The 13,988-nt window shown below is 34.7% G+C and overlaps 1 protein-coding gene across 1 annotated transcript in view; it reads left to right on the top strand.

The window, feature by feature from the left end:
* Nucleotides 1-13,988, top strand: part of CEP170 (centrosomal protein 170) — a 105,094-nt gene that overhangs the window by 61,858 nt on the left and 29,248 nt on the right. Inside the window, exons 10-11 of the mRNA XM_075146544.1 lie at nucleotides 3,015-3,164; nucleotides 9,536-9,662. Coding sequence (XP_075002645.1) covers nucleotides 3,015-3,164; nucleotides 9,536-9,662 — 277 coding nt within the window. The remainder of the gene's footprint in view (nucleotides 1-3,014; nucleotides 3,165-9,535; nucleotides 9,663-13,988) is intronic.

Genomic DNA, 13,988 nt, shown 5'->3' with positions numbered 1-13,988 from the left:
TCATTTTTCAAGCAACTCGCCGTGTCCAAACCTGTATCTTGGAATGTGGCTTCATCTTTTTCTTCCCCAAAACACATTTAATCAAAATACAGATGGTAGTTGCTTCTGTTTAAAGCTGTAGCTGCTGCTTCTGACAAATACAAGCTTTACAGAAAAAAACTTCAGTCTTTTTGAATAAATAGGTAAGAGATGCAGCGATGGGTGTCATCAGCATTTCCTGAGGATTTTTTTGGTTTGGTTAAGTTACCTCCTAGATTTCCCTTAAATGACTTTGACATCATGAAGATATTTAAAGAACAGAAACGTCTGAAGAATTGGAAGCCTTGAAGAATGTCATTCAGTCTTTGTAGGAAGATACAGGTCTCTATCCATTCAGGCTTCAATCACAACAGCCCACTGTTTGCACACATACCTTATCATAGCAACCCGTAAAGTACAAATTGCATTTTTCTAAACGGTGGAGAAACACTTCCCAGCAGAAACCTTCAGGTTATTCCATGGCTGTTTCTTTTGAGGGTATATTCTCATTATTCGGTGAACAGTGCAAGTGGATTGGTTAATCCTGAAATTCTGATAGTATTGATTTTCTGCAGATGTGGTACAGGTCTGTAAGTGATGTTCTAAATTTTGTCAAATATTAAACATGAGTTGGTTTATCTTTTGCATCGTTTTCATATTCAAAGTCTTAATTATGTATTAATGGCATTGTTTTCAAAGGGTTTTTATATATCACAGTTCTGAAATTTAGTCTTTGGGCTAGATCACACTTGTGTGAATCTCTTCTTTCTTGCTGAGAAGAGGAGCTTTACAGTAGTGTTGCAATGGAACTTCGACAGGGCAGACGTATGCACATACCAGTGCTCCTAGATGTAGAATGAATCTGTAGTGCAATACTATACACGTATTGAAGAAGAGGCTTTCCCTGTCTTTCTAATAATAGTGTCCCCAAATATTTTGCTTATCTTTTCTGGCCTATGATATCCCCACTATATATTCAGGGTGGGAGCATTAGGAGTAGTATTAGAAGGTAAATCTATTACTTGGGTCTTACTGCTACCCATATTACCTTTCACAGAAAAAAATAGGCAATATTCAGATTTGGTTTTGTAGTTATTTCAGTAATAGAAGAAGAATAACAAAATTGGCTTAAATAGGACTTCAGTTCTAGAAAGAAACCTTAGGTGCTGCAGTTTGTGGTTCAAGTAAGGAAATTTGACATGATAAATGAATATGAAGCAATTTACAGACAGCAATTTACTGCTGTAGTCCTGATTAGATGTGGAAATGTTGAATTCATATTTTCCTTCAGGTGCTTATGCGATAAAATCAGAATTTCCTTCATTTAAAAGAGTGTGTAAAACTCTGTAATCAATGGAACTACATTAAACAAGGAAAAAAGTGACCGCAGAATAGCGATATAGTCAAAGAAAGAAGGCAGTGGATGATATCTTCGAAAATTGCTACAACTGAACAAATCAAAAGTGTATCATTAAAGAGAAAACATATTATATCACACCTTTTTAAAGAAAGGAAATATTTATTAAATACTCTTAAGAAACTGGTCCATAGGTGTATCTAGACATGATTTATGTGTTAATTGAAAATTGAGGAGCATTGCCTGAATTTCAGAATTGCAGAAAGCAGGCTTTTTGCACGAGAACAAAATACAAATCAACACATTTGAAAAAGCTTCCTCAGTTGTAAATGTATGAATGCTATAGCAACATCTTTCTGGACATTTAGAAGAGCATAAGCACGAGTTGAATGACAGGGTGCTTTTTTTTTCTCTCTCGTTCATCTGCTTCTCAGACACTAAAAAACATTATGGTTTGTGGCCATCTAGTGGTGAATCCATTTTAAATACACTAACCTTGTTCAGAATTTTAATAAACCAGTCCTCTAGCTTTACTGTGCAAAACTGAATTACAGTTTTAGGGAGAAAATAATTCTGTATATCTTTTTCTCTTTTGCACTAGTAATTTTTTCTTACAGGATGATAACATCTGTGAAGGTCATTTCCTTCTTTGCTTTTCTTTGTCTTTCTCTAAGACAAAACAATTTTTGATGTTACAGTTTCTTTTTAGCAGCCGATTCTAACGTGTGGGGTTTTTCCATCTTTATTCTGTAATTTTTTTTATGTCCAAGTACTTAGCAGTAGTGAATTTATCATTTCTTGGGCAGAAATTTATACATTTTATATATTATATGTTTTGAAGATATAAAATATTCTCTAAAATAGCTTTGAGGTATACATCAATTCTGAAAGCAGTTCATATTCCTTAATTTGACAGACAATATGCTGGCTCTCCTGCTTGAGTCCTTGTTACTAAATTGCCTTGATAATAACATTCTTCTAGTATTTTTCTCTATGGTTTTAAATTTCATGGGAAAATTATTCTATAGCAAGCGGAAGGGATTAATGCAAGTATCAGTAGGAAACAGTGTAGTAGAAGAACTTTAGCAAGTCACATCTTGAATGAGATGAGGCTACATGGTTTGTGAGACCTGGTGGACTTCTAACATCTGCTAAGTCCCTGACAAATGGAAAACTGAAATTTTGTTTGTATTAGAGAAGTAATTCAAGAAGCATGTTAGTAGCAGATGTAAGCATTTGTATTTCTTGTTTTCACAAGATAATTGCAAAAATCTGAAAATTTGATGGTTCCAGTAATTGGTTTTTTCCTTAATTGGGAAATGGACTGTAAAATGGTTTTTGTAATGATTTTGGCCTTACCTTTTGTTTCTTTCATCAAAGTGTCATTTTTTCATGTCTGACCATTCCAACTAGCAGTTCCTTGAATTTTCACAGTGTTGACAGACTTCTGCTCTTTTTTTAATTGCTGTAGATATTTCTTCTATTTAATTTGTAGATTTCACCAAGGTGACAGATAAGTATAATACAGCAAAAATTATTTAAACTCACTATCTAGCATGCCACCATCCATCCATTAACATTGAACATTGTATCAGGATGGTATTGGGTTAATGTATGTAATGGTTTGTTTCATTTTCAGGTATTTGGAGTGGATGACAGCCAGGATTATAATAGGCCTGTTATCAACGAGAACCAGAAAGATTTAGTAAAAGATTGGGCTATAAATTCTGCTACAGTAGTGCTGGAAGAAAAAAGACCACTGAGTACAACTGGATTTCTTGACACAGAGGTAGAATTTAATTTTTGATGGTCTTCTTTTTTCTTCCAATGAGAGAGAGCACTAATAACTGACCAGTAAGTGTGAAACAGCAAACAAAATCTTGCCTAGAAAATACTAGCTCAGATCTATAAGTATTTTATATTTCTTAGGCCTTTATTGCATTATCAAAACTTCTGTCAGAGACAGGCACATTACATTGTGAAGGTGTTTTAAACTTTGCTACCTTTCTATGCGCACTAACACCTGTGTATTGGAAATGTAGCAGGAGCTTCCTTGCAACTTTGTATTTGCAACATACATTTGCACCGTATACGCTTTTTGTAAGTTATGCAGCAGAACTGAGGAAAAGCTGGTTATGTTTTATAGCCCAAAGCAAGTAACTATATTAAAATTCAGAAATAAGGTGTAGGCATTTAATGTGTGATACAAAGTCAGCTAGGAAAAAAATTATGGATAGTACATTTCAGATTTTTTTCCGAAGCCGGAGGACTTCAGGTTTTTACATTCATGGTTTGAGTTCTCAAGTGAGATGCCACTCATGAGAAGTCACTTATGTTAGTTGCCTCAGAAATAGTATAATTTAATCAGTTGGTGAAAGATTAGGCAAAGGAAAATGCCTGTTCTTTATATATGATTCAGAATATGCACACAGCTAGATGTAATCGTATTTCATATTGAAATCTCGGGAGACATTCTGATATTGTTGTGATGGATAAACTATAAGTTGAAATGTGTTGGGAACGGAACAGGCTCACACTGGAGCAGAATTAATCTGGTAACAGTAACGAAGCACACCAGACTTATTTCTACTTGCCATGGCAAACTGTTTCTGAAATATGATCCTGTAAATTAGCAAACTTTATAAATAAGCAAATTTTCTGGAATATATCAAGAGCTTGAAGTATGACTTTGTGTGCCTGCCATGCAAATACATTGGTTTTAGTATCTACGAATCTGTTTCTTGTAGAGAAGGTGTGCTTCATCATGGCTTTATTTTAGCTACTGCGCAGTCTTGATACACTATATTAATGTATCTAGATTAGTATCTTTGAATAGTTTCTCTGAGGTTACTGCTTCCAGTAAATTATTGCCACACAGCATGGACGTGTCATGTGGAAGAAGTTGACAAACTTTATCTTTCACCTTGCTGCTTTGCATGAATCTATAACTACAATCTTTCTCTCTCTTCTTTTTCATGCCTTTTGCAACATTCAGCTCTTTTGTGCTGTATCAGTTTTCAAGATTATTAAAAGTATTGATATTTTTCCACTTCTATAAGTTCATAAGCAGCAGAAGAATATGTGATTTATTTTATGAGCATAATTGAGCTTTCCAAGTGTCATATTTTGCAAATAACAGGGCTTGATTTTAGAAGACTGAGACGACTTCTGCAATCATAGGGCAGGTTTAAGAATCCTTCTGGCAATGGCATAGTAAAACTCGCTTTGATTTAGGTTGAAATTACAAGAATGATGCCTTTTTATTACTGTGGATGCTTTGCTGAGTAAAAAAGTCTTTGTATATTGGGAAGGGAATGGGTGATTTGGTATAGTCTTAATTTACAAGATTATTATGAGGCATGATAGGGGAAAAAATGAAAGTTGTTCAGTAGGTAAAGGAGCAAAACTGACATAAGCAATGTGGATATAGCAAAAATTAGTGTAAGAAGAGATGAGGACCGATGAAGATGGAAAAAAGCTTACCAGAGAAAGTTAAAAATAGAAGTTAGTTGATACATACGTAGAAGTAAAAGAGAAGCTAATTCAGAAAAATAGAGGTGTGTTTTGTAGTATCATAATGGAAGACAATCATAAGGATAACTGTTGAGAGAAGATTGTAATATTTAAAGTCTTATTTCCAAAACTTACACTCAGTTTGTTTTATCATTAGGAAAGGGAGAGGCAAATATGTTTGATTTGTAAAGTATGTGGGTATCATGTTCTCATTATATACAAACTTTTCTGCTTGTAGTTTTTGGAAGACTTACTGCATTACTGAGCTGTAGATCATAAGTTAATACACCTTATTGAAGATCTTGGCTAAATAGTCGGGTAACATCAGGGTAGCTCAGTGTTCCAGGCTTGCATCCACTCAGATTGTGGCTGGACCTTGTTCCAGCTGCCCATCACAGTTGTACGTGTAGATGATTTAGCAGGATGAGGCAAATTCAGAACATGAGTGACATAGAAAAAGCAGAGAATAAAAATTTAAGAGATTTCAATTCAGGAAGATGTAAAAGATGGCTTGGGAAATTATGAAGATTTTATAAAACCGATTTTGGGGTTGAAAGGTTATTCTGAACTTAAATATCTTAACTTTACAGGGCTTGTGAAGTATCATGAATAACGTGCTTGGAAAGGACCTAAAAAATTCTCAACTTTTCCTTTGATATGACAAGCTTTGGTGCTTTGGAGTAATGTATGTCATGAGACTAAATAAAATGCAGAGTGAATGTCTGTTGGATTGAACCTGCATGCACTGGTTCTTGCCTGTTCAATGATTACAGATAGGCAGTAAAAATACTAAATTTAAAATATTTAAATGTTTTTATTTTCTATATTATAAGCTGCCACTTGCCAACCAAGGTAAGTGTGATTTAAGAAAAAAAATTAAATAAGATAGAGAACAAAGAGAATATTATTGTTGTTGTTATTATTATTCTTTATTCTTACTATGTGAGCTTGATTAATAAAAATACTGCAGACATTTGGGCTATGATTTATCCATTCAGCTTCCATTTAATTTTCAGTGGCCAGTTACTTATGCTAACCACAGTTCTTAAATAACGTACATGCTTTATCAACACTGTCTTTGATGTGCTTCTTAATGACATGGGTTTTGTTTGGTTTGTGGGGATTTTTAAAATTTTTTGTTAAGACTGCAGCACAGTTAGAAACCTGGTTCTGCATCTGCAGGGTCATCAATGCTATTGACTACAATGTTCTTTTTCCCCTTTTGAATGCCCATTTCATGTCTTTCCCACTGAAGATAATACCGCTGACATTCTGAATACTCAATAACTTTATTTCACGTAAATACTTGCTATATTGCTTCTTAGAAGTGGAGAACTGCTGTGTGCATTTAGAGGCTGCGTTTCCTTTTGTTTGTACTCTCTAATTACACTAATTTCCTGTCCTTCTGTAGAGCAAATCATTCAGTCTGAAGTTTGATACCTGATTTTTGTTTGAACTTAGATACTACACTGAAATGTAGGATAATTGTGTCACCAATGTCATAAGGCTGTGAAAAGGCAAATATAACCCTTGGATACCCTGGAAAATGTATTGTCAGTAGAAAAAGGAAGTGTTGTCACTGTGGTAGAAAGTATTGGTGAAACTTCCTCTGAAGTACTGGCACTAGAATTGTTACCATTCTTGGTTAAGAAGGGTGAATACAAGACTAGAGAAGGTACAAAGAGGTCTACTCGGGTTATTAAGGGAATGGAGATTTACCTTACAAGAATAGATTGATACAATTCATTTAGTCTTAACAAATTAGGAGCTGAGATGGGTACAATTGCTGGGTTTTGCTGTATAAGTGGAGTAAATGCAACAGAAGGAAAAAGAACTATTTGAGATAGATGTCAATGTTGTTCCAGGAACAAATGTGAAGACATTGGCTGTAAATAAATAAGAGTATGGTAATTTGAAAAAAGATGATCACTTCTGGAGGAATGTGGTTCTGAAGCAGGTAGAGTGGGGAGGGACTAAAAGAACTGCTTTCAAGATGGCACTTCAATTTATGAAAGGATGGCATAATATGATTCTTACAACATGAGATGACTGGAGTATGTGTCTGAAAAGGCTTCTTGGGGTTTTTTTATTCAGCTTGTTGAAATTTATTTAAAAAAATAATATTCTGCTCTGAAATGCCAAGTATTGGAGATGCTTCCAGGTGTCATGTGTGTGTGCTGTGGGGTTTTTTCAAATGCAGAGCCTGAAGCCCTAAATCTTCAGGCTGAATGAGTCGTCCACAGAAATCCATTGGTGCATTTTCTGAAGATCTGTTATTCCAATATAATTTGTATATGCAATAAGCATAAGGGAAAGCAGATTTAACATGAAATTAAAAGGCTACTCTCTCTTATGTAAACCCAGGTTTTCTGAAAGACTAGGAAATTCCTTTTGGTATTCAAGAGAAGATTTGGAGGATTGCTTACTTGAAAGCCTGTAAGATGCAAATTGATATGGATTATAGGAAGAACATTAGGATAACTGAATGTGACTTTTTTAATGTGTGTTTTATAAACCTTTCACCTTTTGGATGTGCTTAAACTACTATCAAAAGAAACTGCTTTTCATAGCTTTGTTGTTTGTGCTGGTATATACAGAGAGTTGGCAAAACACACATTTACATCCGCTGCTACGTAGAAAACATTTTTTTGGCAGTGTAATTACTTTCAGGGAAAAGTAATTTATCGTGTTGCTTTACTACAGTTAATCTGCAAAGTCTTAATATATTTCTCTGTTGTGAAGTGGAATTCAGATTTCTGATACATATCATATCTGTATCTCTGGAATTGGTTAGGTGGTACACAAGGAACTATTGGATTTTTCTGTAGCAAAGATAATTGGGAGTTCTATCATATTTGGTTTTGGCTGTAATTAATTGTTTTATTAAAGATCGAAGTTAACTAGTACGGTCAGGAAATAGAGAAAAGAAAGTTTAGAGATATGAAAGAAAAATGAGGCTTCAGCAATAGTTGTCAATGCACAAATGCTGCACATTTTTGTATGGGGTTTTTGTAATATTCTTTCTGGCACTCTTTTCCTTGCATTGTGTTCAGAAATGCCCATAAATAACAGAAACATTGAATTGCCTTCCTTTTCTGTTATTAGACTTGAATTTTATAACATTTTGATTCTAAGAAATGAATTTACAATGTGGAAATTTGTATAATAGTTCAAACAAATGATTTGGTGCGTCTCTGACTTACCACATTCATAATACTCTGAAAGAGATTCCTGATGCTGCACTTGTTTGCATTAATTAGCATCATTCATTTAATCAGGAGAAATTCAAGATCATAAATTCAAGTCCTCTCAAATGTCTAAGTAACTTTTAATTTGAAAGAAGTCATCATACACTACATGACATTGTTCACCATTCCATTTCTGCTAAATAAATTCTATAAAATTTATAGAGTTGTTTCCTGGTCAAAGACTAGAATCCCACAGTGGTCAAGGCATTAGGCAAAAATCAGCATTTTGAATAGAAGCGCAAAGATTTGAACAGGCAGCAGAGCTTCAGCTAAGCTTTGAAATAGCACCTACAAATTTCCTTATTAAGCAAGTTACTGGTATCCCCATGTCCTTCCCGTCTCTTTGTTGATCTTGAATTGTGATTTTTCGTTTGACTTGCCTATGGTTATGTAACTCCTTTGGAACTGTAGTCAATTACTTCTGTCATTTGCAGTGCTTTGTCTTTTGAATCCAATAAATTAGACAATGTCAACTTCTATAAAGCCTTTGATAGCCCACACAGCCCATGTGTGTGCGTGTATATGCATATATATATGCATCGACAGTTGCCTGCTGTCTTTTTTTGGAGATGTGAGCAAGAGAGACTATAATATATTGGATAAAACAGTAATATTGCATTACATTTAGAAATCAGTTTTTTAAAAAAAAAAACAAACAACTTAAGGTACTGTAACAACACATCATAAGAAGATGGTTTAATTTTATATTTACTTTTTTTACATTTTAAAAATCTGCAAGGTTTCAGAAGGCTTACTGTCAAGAAAGTAAATTAATTTCCTTTCTACGTCAGCTGCAAAAAATGATCCGATACTGATTACATTGACTTCACTGTTACCCAGTAGGAGGTTTAAAACTAATCTTTGCTTCTTTTTTTGTTTAGGCCAAACAAATAATCTGATCTTCCTTTCCTTTCCATCATAAGTTATCTTACTCTTTCAGTCCTTAAGGTCTCTTTCTGTAATGAAGTAAATACAATATTTCATCTGAACAAGAGGGTCTTCTAAACTGGTAAAATGTCACTTTCCTGTCTTCTTGAAGCACATTTTTAATTTTTTGAATACACATACCCCCACACCCCATGGATTTTTTTCCTGCTCTTCTAAGCTAAGGACTGAAATAACCTGGTTTTAAAACGAATGTGTGTTTATATAGGTTCTGATGTCTAAAAGTTCACTGCACTAGAAAATGCTGGTTGTTCTGTACTGGTTCTGCAACTATATAGATTTTGTTTGTTTGCCATTCTAGAGCTGGTAACTCTAAAATTTATTGAGGTAAACTCCTTTTTCAACTTCCTCCAGGAGAATAGTGTCTGACATATCTATTCAGGAAAAACCTGGAAAGAGGACATGCTTTTTATCAAACAGTTGTAATTTTTCTTCTGCTTTTTTTCTTGCTTAGGAAGGTTCTACTGCCCCTGGAAGTAAACGTTGGGTATCACAGTGGGCCAGTTTGGCTGCTAATCACACACGTCATGACCAAGATGACATCAGATTGGAGTCATCTGTGCCTGCTCCATTAGAAAACGGTATTAAAAGCTTGTCATAATTTCTGCTGAAGAAACCTATGAAAGGGAGAAAAGAGTAATTATGTACCTACATAAGCAGCTTTCTTACTCTTAGTACCTCATCCTCACCTGAAATTCTTTCATGTCATTGAGAAGAAACAGCATGAAAACAAGCTCCACAGTAGTGGTTTGCCATGGCAGAAGAGTGCCAATATTAAACTGAATGTTACTAAAATAAAAAATATAAAAAGTTTAATATTAAAGAAACTTTCACTTGAATGCAGTTTGGGTTGGTCTGCATAGTATGTTTTTTCCTTACATCTTTCTCATTACTGGCCCCAAATTGGACTTTAATGGATTGGTTGTTAAACAGTCCAACCTGAGACTTCATTATTCAGTCATTATTCAGCTGAAGCATAGCATACTTCATTATCTTGGAAACATAGAAAACCTTCTGTGTTTCTTGAAAACCATAGAAACCTTCTCCTCAGCAATGAACAACTTTATCTCCCTTTCTTGTGAGTGCCAGATGTTCAGGCTATGTCTCTCCTTAGTTTAACTATTCACATTTCTTATTTTAAATGGTTTGTTCTTTAAGATCTACACTCTTGACTATAAAGGAGTTGCTTACGTTACTTTACTTCTCCTCTGTTGTTTTATTCCTTTCAATTTCTCCTTAGAGATGATGATTTAACACAGAATTCTAGTGTAATATTTATGCCGATACTTGTGTACTGAGGTGGAGTTAATGTAGCTCTTCATTACAAAATTGACTGGTAACTACAAAGGGATGTCATGTTAATGAATGCTTCATATTCTGAAAGTGATACGCTGTTTAGTGATCAAGAAGTAACTAATTATTTGTCTACTACTTGAGATACGTTTTTCCTGTAATTCCAGCATTTCCTCTTATTCTAGCTGACTTTGAAATTTTCAGCATCAAAGCAAAGTTTAAAAGATTAGGGGAAAAAATGTGGTTTAGAAGTAGAAATGCTTTTCTGTGTACACCACTTCTGAAGATAAACTACCACCTACAGAACATGTCCAATAGCCTCTTGTTAGGCATTGGTGAGTAGAATAAATTATTTTTTTCTGTAGTTTTGAGCATCTCTTTAGGTTTGTTTTTTGTTGGGTTTTTTTTTCCCAAAAGTTACATTCACAAGTGTAATGTGTGTTTTTTACTTTTTTGTTATAGCTGCTGGCTTTCTTCAGATTTTCAAGAATCTGTGTCTGTTACAATTTCAGAGCAAGCTACATCTTTGACCTATAAGTTAGTCTCTCAGAAGATTGCATTTTCAACTGATAAAACTGAGTCTTTACTGCTTTCAGAGCGGAACCCTGTGATTCTCTCCCTGCTTAGACTGCAAACCTGGTCCCGGCACTCTGCCCATCAGTCAGGCCTTCTGCAGAAAAGAATTTGCCTATTACAAAGTTCTTTGTTTTTTCGCTGTTTTTTTCCCCCACCGCCACCTTGGTTCCTCAGACCAATGTAAAAGTGTAGTGACAGAGATTTCTCTAAAGTGTTTATCTATTCCACATGTCATATATTTAAAAAAAAAGGGGGGGGGCAAAAACCCAATAATGATATTGTCCATATTTTTCTGCCCAAATGTTAGGTTTCTTGGTAAGTTTAGATAACTCCCGTTGTTCCTGACCCAGGTTAGATGAACTGAACCATTGTCCGAACTGTTCAATCTTGAATCCCATAGGCAATAATTATACTTTTTTTCTTTCAACTTTTATTTCTCCTAAAACATCTTAACTTAGTTGTAACTAATACATGTATTTCCTAAGTGGATTTGTGATAGATGTATTTTACTGCCCTGAGATTTAAGATAACACTAATAAATTAATTCAGATACTTTCTATGCTCTTTATAGAGATCTTACCTGTACAATTTATTCTTTACTGGAAAAAAGCCAGTTAGCTTCTTCACAAAAGAGTTAGCTTTTAATTCTGTGTATTATTCTGGCACAATGAAAGGAGAAAGAACGTGACTTTTAATTCTAAAGTTGAATAAATAACTTGACTACTTTAAAAAAAAAAAAGGTGAAACTGAAATATTACTGGGAATTTCTTCCAAAATGAAGCTGCTGTTATGTATTGATTAGTAACTGAATTTCTATTCAGGTTTGTATTCAGCAAATGAAAGTATATGTAAGCATGTTTAATTAACTGGTTCATCAAATATAGTTATTTTTCTGATAATTTACTTTTTGAAGTATGTTCACATGGTTTTAAAATCATAGAAGGTGAGGCCGTTTATTAAAGCAAGCAATAAAATACATTCCATCTTCATAGTCTCATTTTACTTTCGGGGGAAGTTTACAAAGAAATTTTGCTTCTGGTGTTGCATAATGCAAACTCCTGTATCAATGCATGGAAGAATTCTTACCAGTAACTGCTGCTTCTATAGTAGCTTTTCGAGCCCTTATAGCAGTTGAACTTTGCATAGGATACTAAAAGTCAAAGGAGATGGAAAGGGAAAAAATTAAATTATCTGATATACCTTGTACATAGAATTAAATTATCTGATATACCTTGTACATAGAATAATGGAAATCAAGAGCAAATTTTGCACTACTTGGAAGGATCAGGTGTACATACAGGGCACTTAAAATCATAGCTCTTGAGACTGATCCTTTGGTTGGTTGATCAGGGAGTTTGGTGGTCTTTTGTTTTTTATATTGTTTTAAATTGTCACTTTCAGATGGGTCATTAACTAGGATCTTCTTCGGAGAGAGGAATGCTTCTTTTACCGTTATAAGAACTTATAGAATCATAGAATCATTAAGGTTGGAAAAGACCTCTAAGATCATTGAGTCCAACCGTCAACCCAACACCACCATACCCCTACACCATGTCCCTAAGCGCCTCATCTACACATCTTTTTAAACGTCATGATTTAAGTGAAGCAACTACTGCGTAGTGCATACCCATACTGCAAGAATTCTAAAATACTTAAGGAGAAACCCAGAAAGCATTCAAGCACCAAAGATGTAATGAAGATACAATTTGATATATATGTCCAAAGACCGCTTCACAAAAACTTTCTTGTTGGCTTAGATGCCTGTATTTTCTCTAGAAAGCTTAGTAGTTAAACTTCACATAACATGTATATAGCCAAAGACAGTGCTGAACAACTCCACACCTTTCTTCTACTAAAGACTGTTTGAAATTCACCAAGAAGCAAGTTACATGCCTAAATATATATAAAACATTCGATCTGGTAGGTATGTCCGAGAGAAGTCAATCTTCACAGATAGCAATCATATTGATTTTCATTGAACCTCTGTCCTGGTTTCAGCTGGGATAGAGTTAATTTTCTTCTTGGTAGTTGGTATAGTGCCATGTTTTTATAATTTCCAAGAAAAATAGTCCAGGAATTAGAAAACCTTGCTTAGATTTCAGAGATACCTTCTGCTTCTCAAATGAGTGTCCTAACACGGATTATACAAAAAAAGGTGTGAGTCATTTTGCATTCTTCATAAAAGGTGTCACACTGTGCAAAGAGAAAAGAAAGATTGAAGAGCTCAGATAGAAAGTAGCAGATATGTACAATTGTATACATACAGTATGATTGTTATACTCAATTAAGTGCTTAGAGAATTCTTGCAGAGAGGGAAGCCCTATACTCCAGTTTATATTCCTGAAACAACCAATGTTGGTGGCAAGCCCTAATAGGAAGATCCCAACAGGTTATGCAGAGCAGTTGTTTATAGATCTGTCCTGGTGAAAAGTGAATTGACAGATGTGCGTTAGTAAGTATGTCTCATTATATTGCAACAACTGGCAAATGAATTTGCAAAAAGAATTATTTTCTATCCAAACATTCAAAGTCAGAGCAATTCACAGAGCAATTCATATTATCTCTGAGTAATAAAGGCTTGTTTCTGACAGCATGACTGCTATGTTTGTTAAATGGGCAAGGAGAGCACAGTCATCACTGTGGAAAAATAGAGTTTGGTTTCTAAAATGGGGGTATTGAGCATCAATTATTCCTTGCAACAGTTCATGGGATGGCCATATTTTTCTGTCTAAAGAGCATTCTATATCCACTAAAAATTCAATGAAAGTGCTTTAGCAGTAGTACTGCGTTCTTTTGATGCTTTTTATACATTTTCTATATATTTCTATACTACAGTGTTTTGTTTGGGTTAAAAGCATTCTGTTTGCTCTCTCAACCATAGTAAGTTCTTTCTTCAGGAGTAGGGCTTTTCAATACTGCTGAAAGAGTGTCTCCCAGCACTGCAGCCTCTTCCTCGAGGGGAGGTTTCGCAGGGAGAGGCTGTAGCCCCTTGGTGAGACAAGACCTTGAACTGTGGAACAGGCAAGCAGGGAGGAAGG

The sequence above is a fragment of the Calonectris borealis genome, chromosome 3, assembly GCF_964195595.1.
Source record: "Calonectris borealis chromosome 3, bCalBor7.hap1.2, whole genome shotgun sequence".
In the NCBI taxonomy this organism is placed as follows: Eukaryota; Metazoa; Chordata; class Aves; order Procellariiformes; family Procellariidae; genus Calonectris; species Calonectris borealis.
Note: the sequence above shows the minus strand (reverse complement) of the source record. Positions and strands in the feature narration are given on the sequence as shown.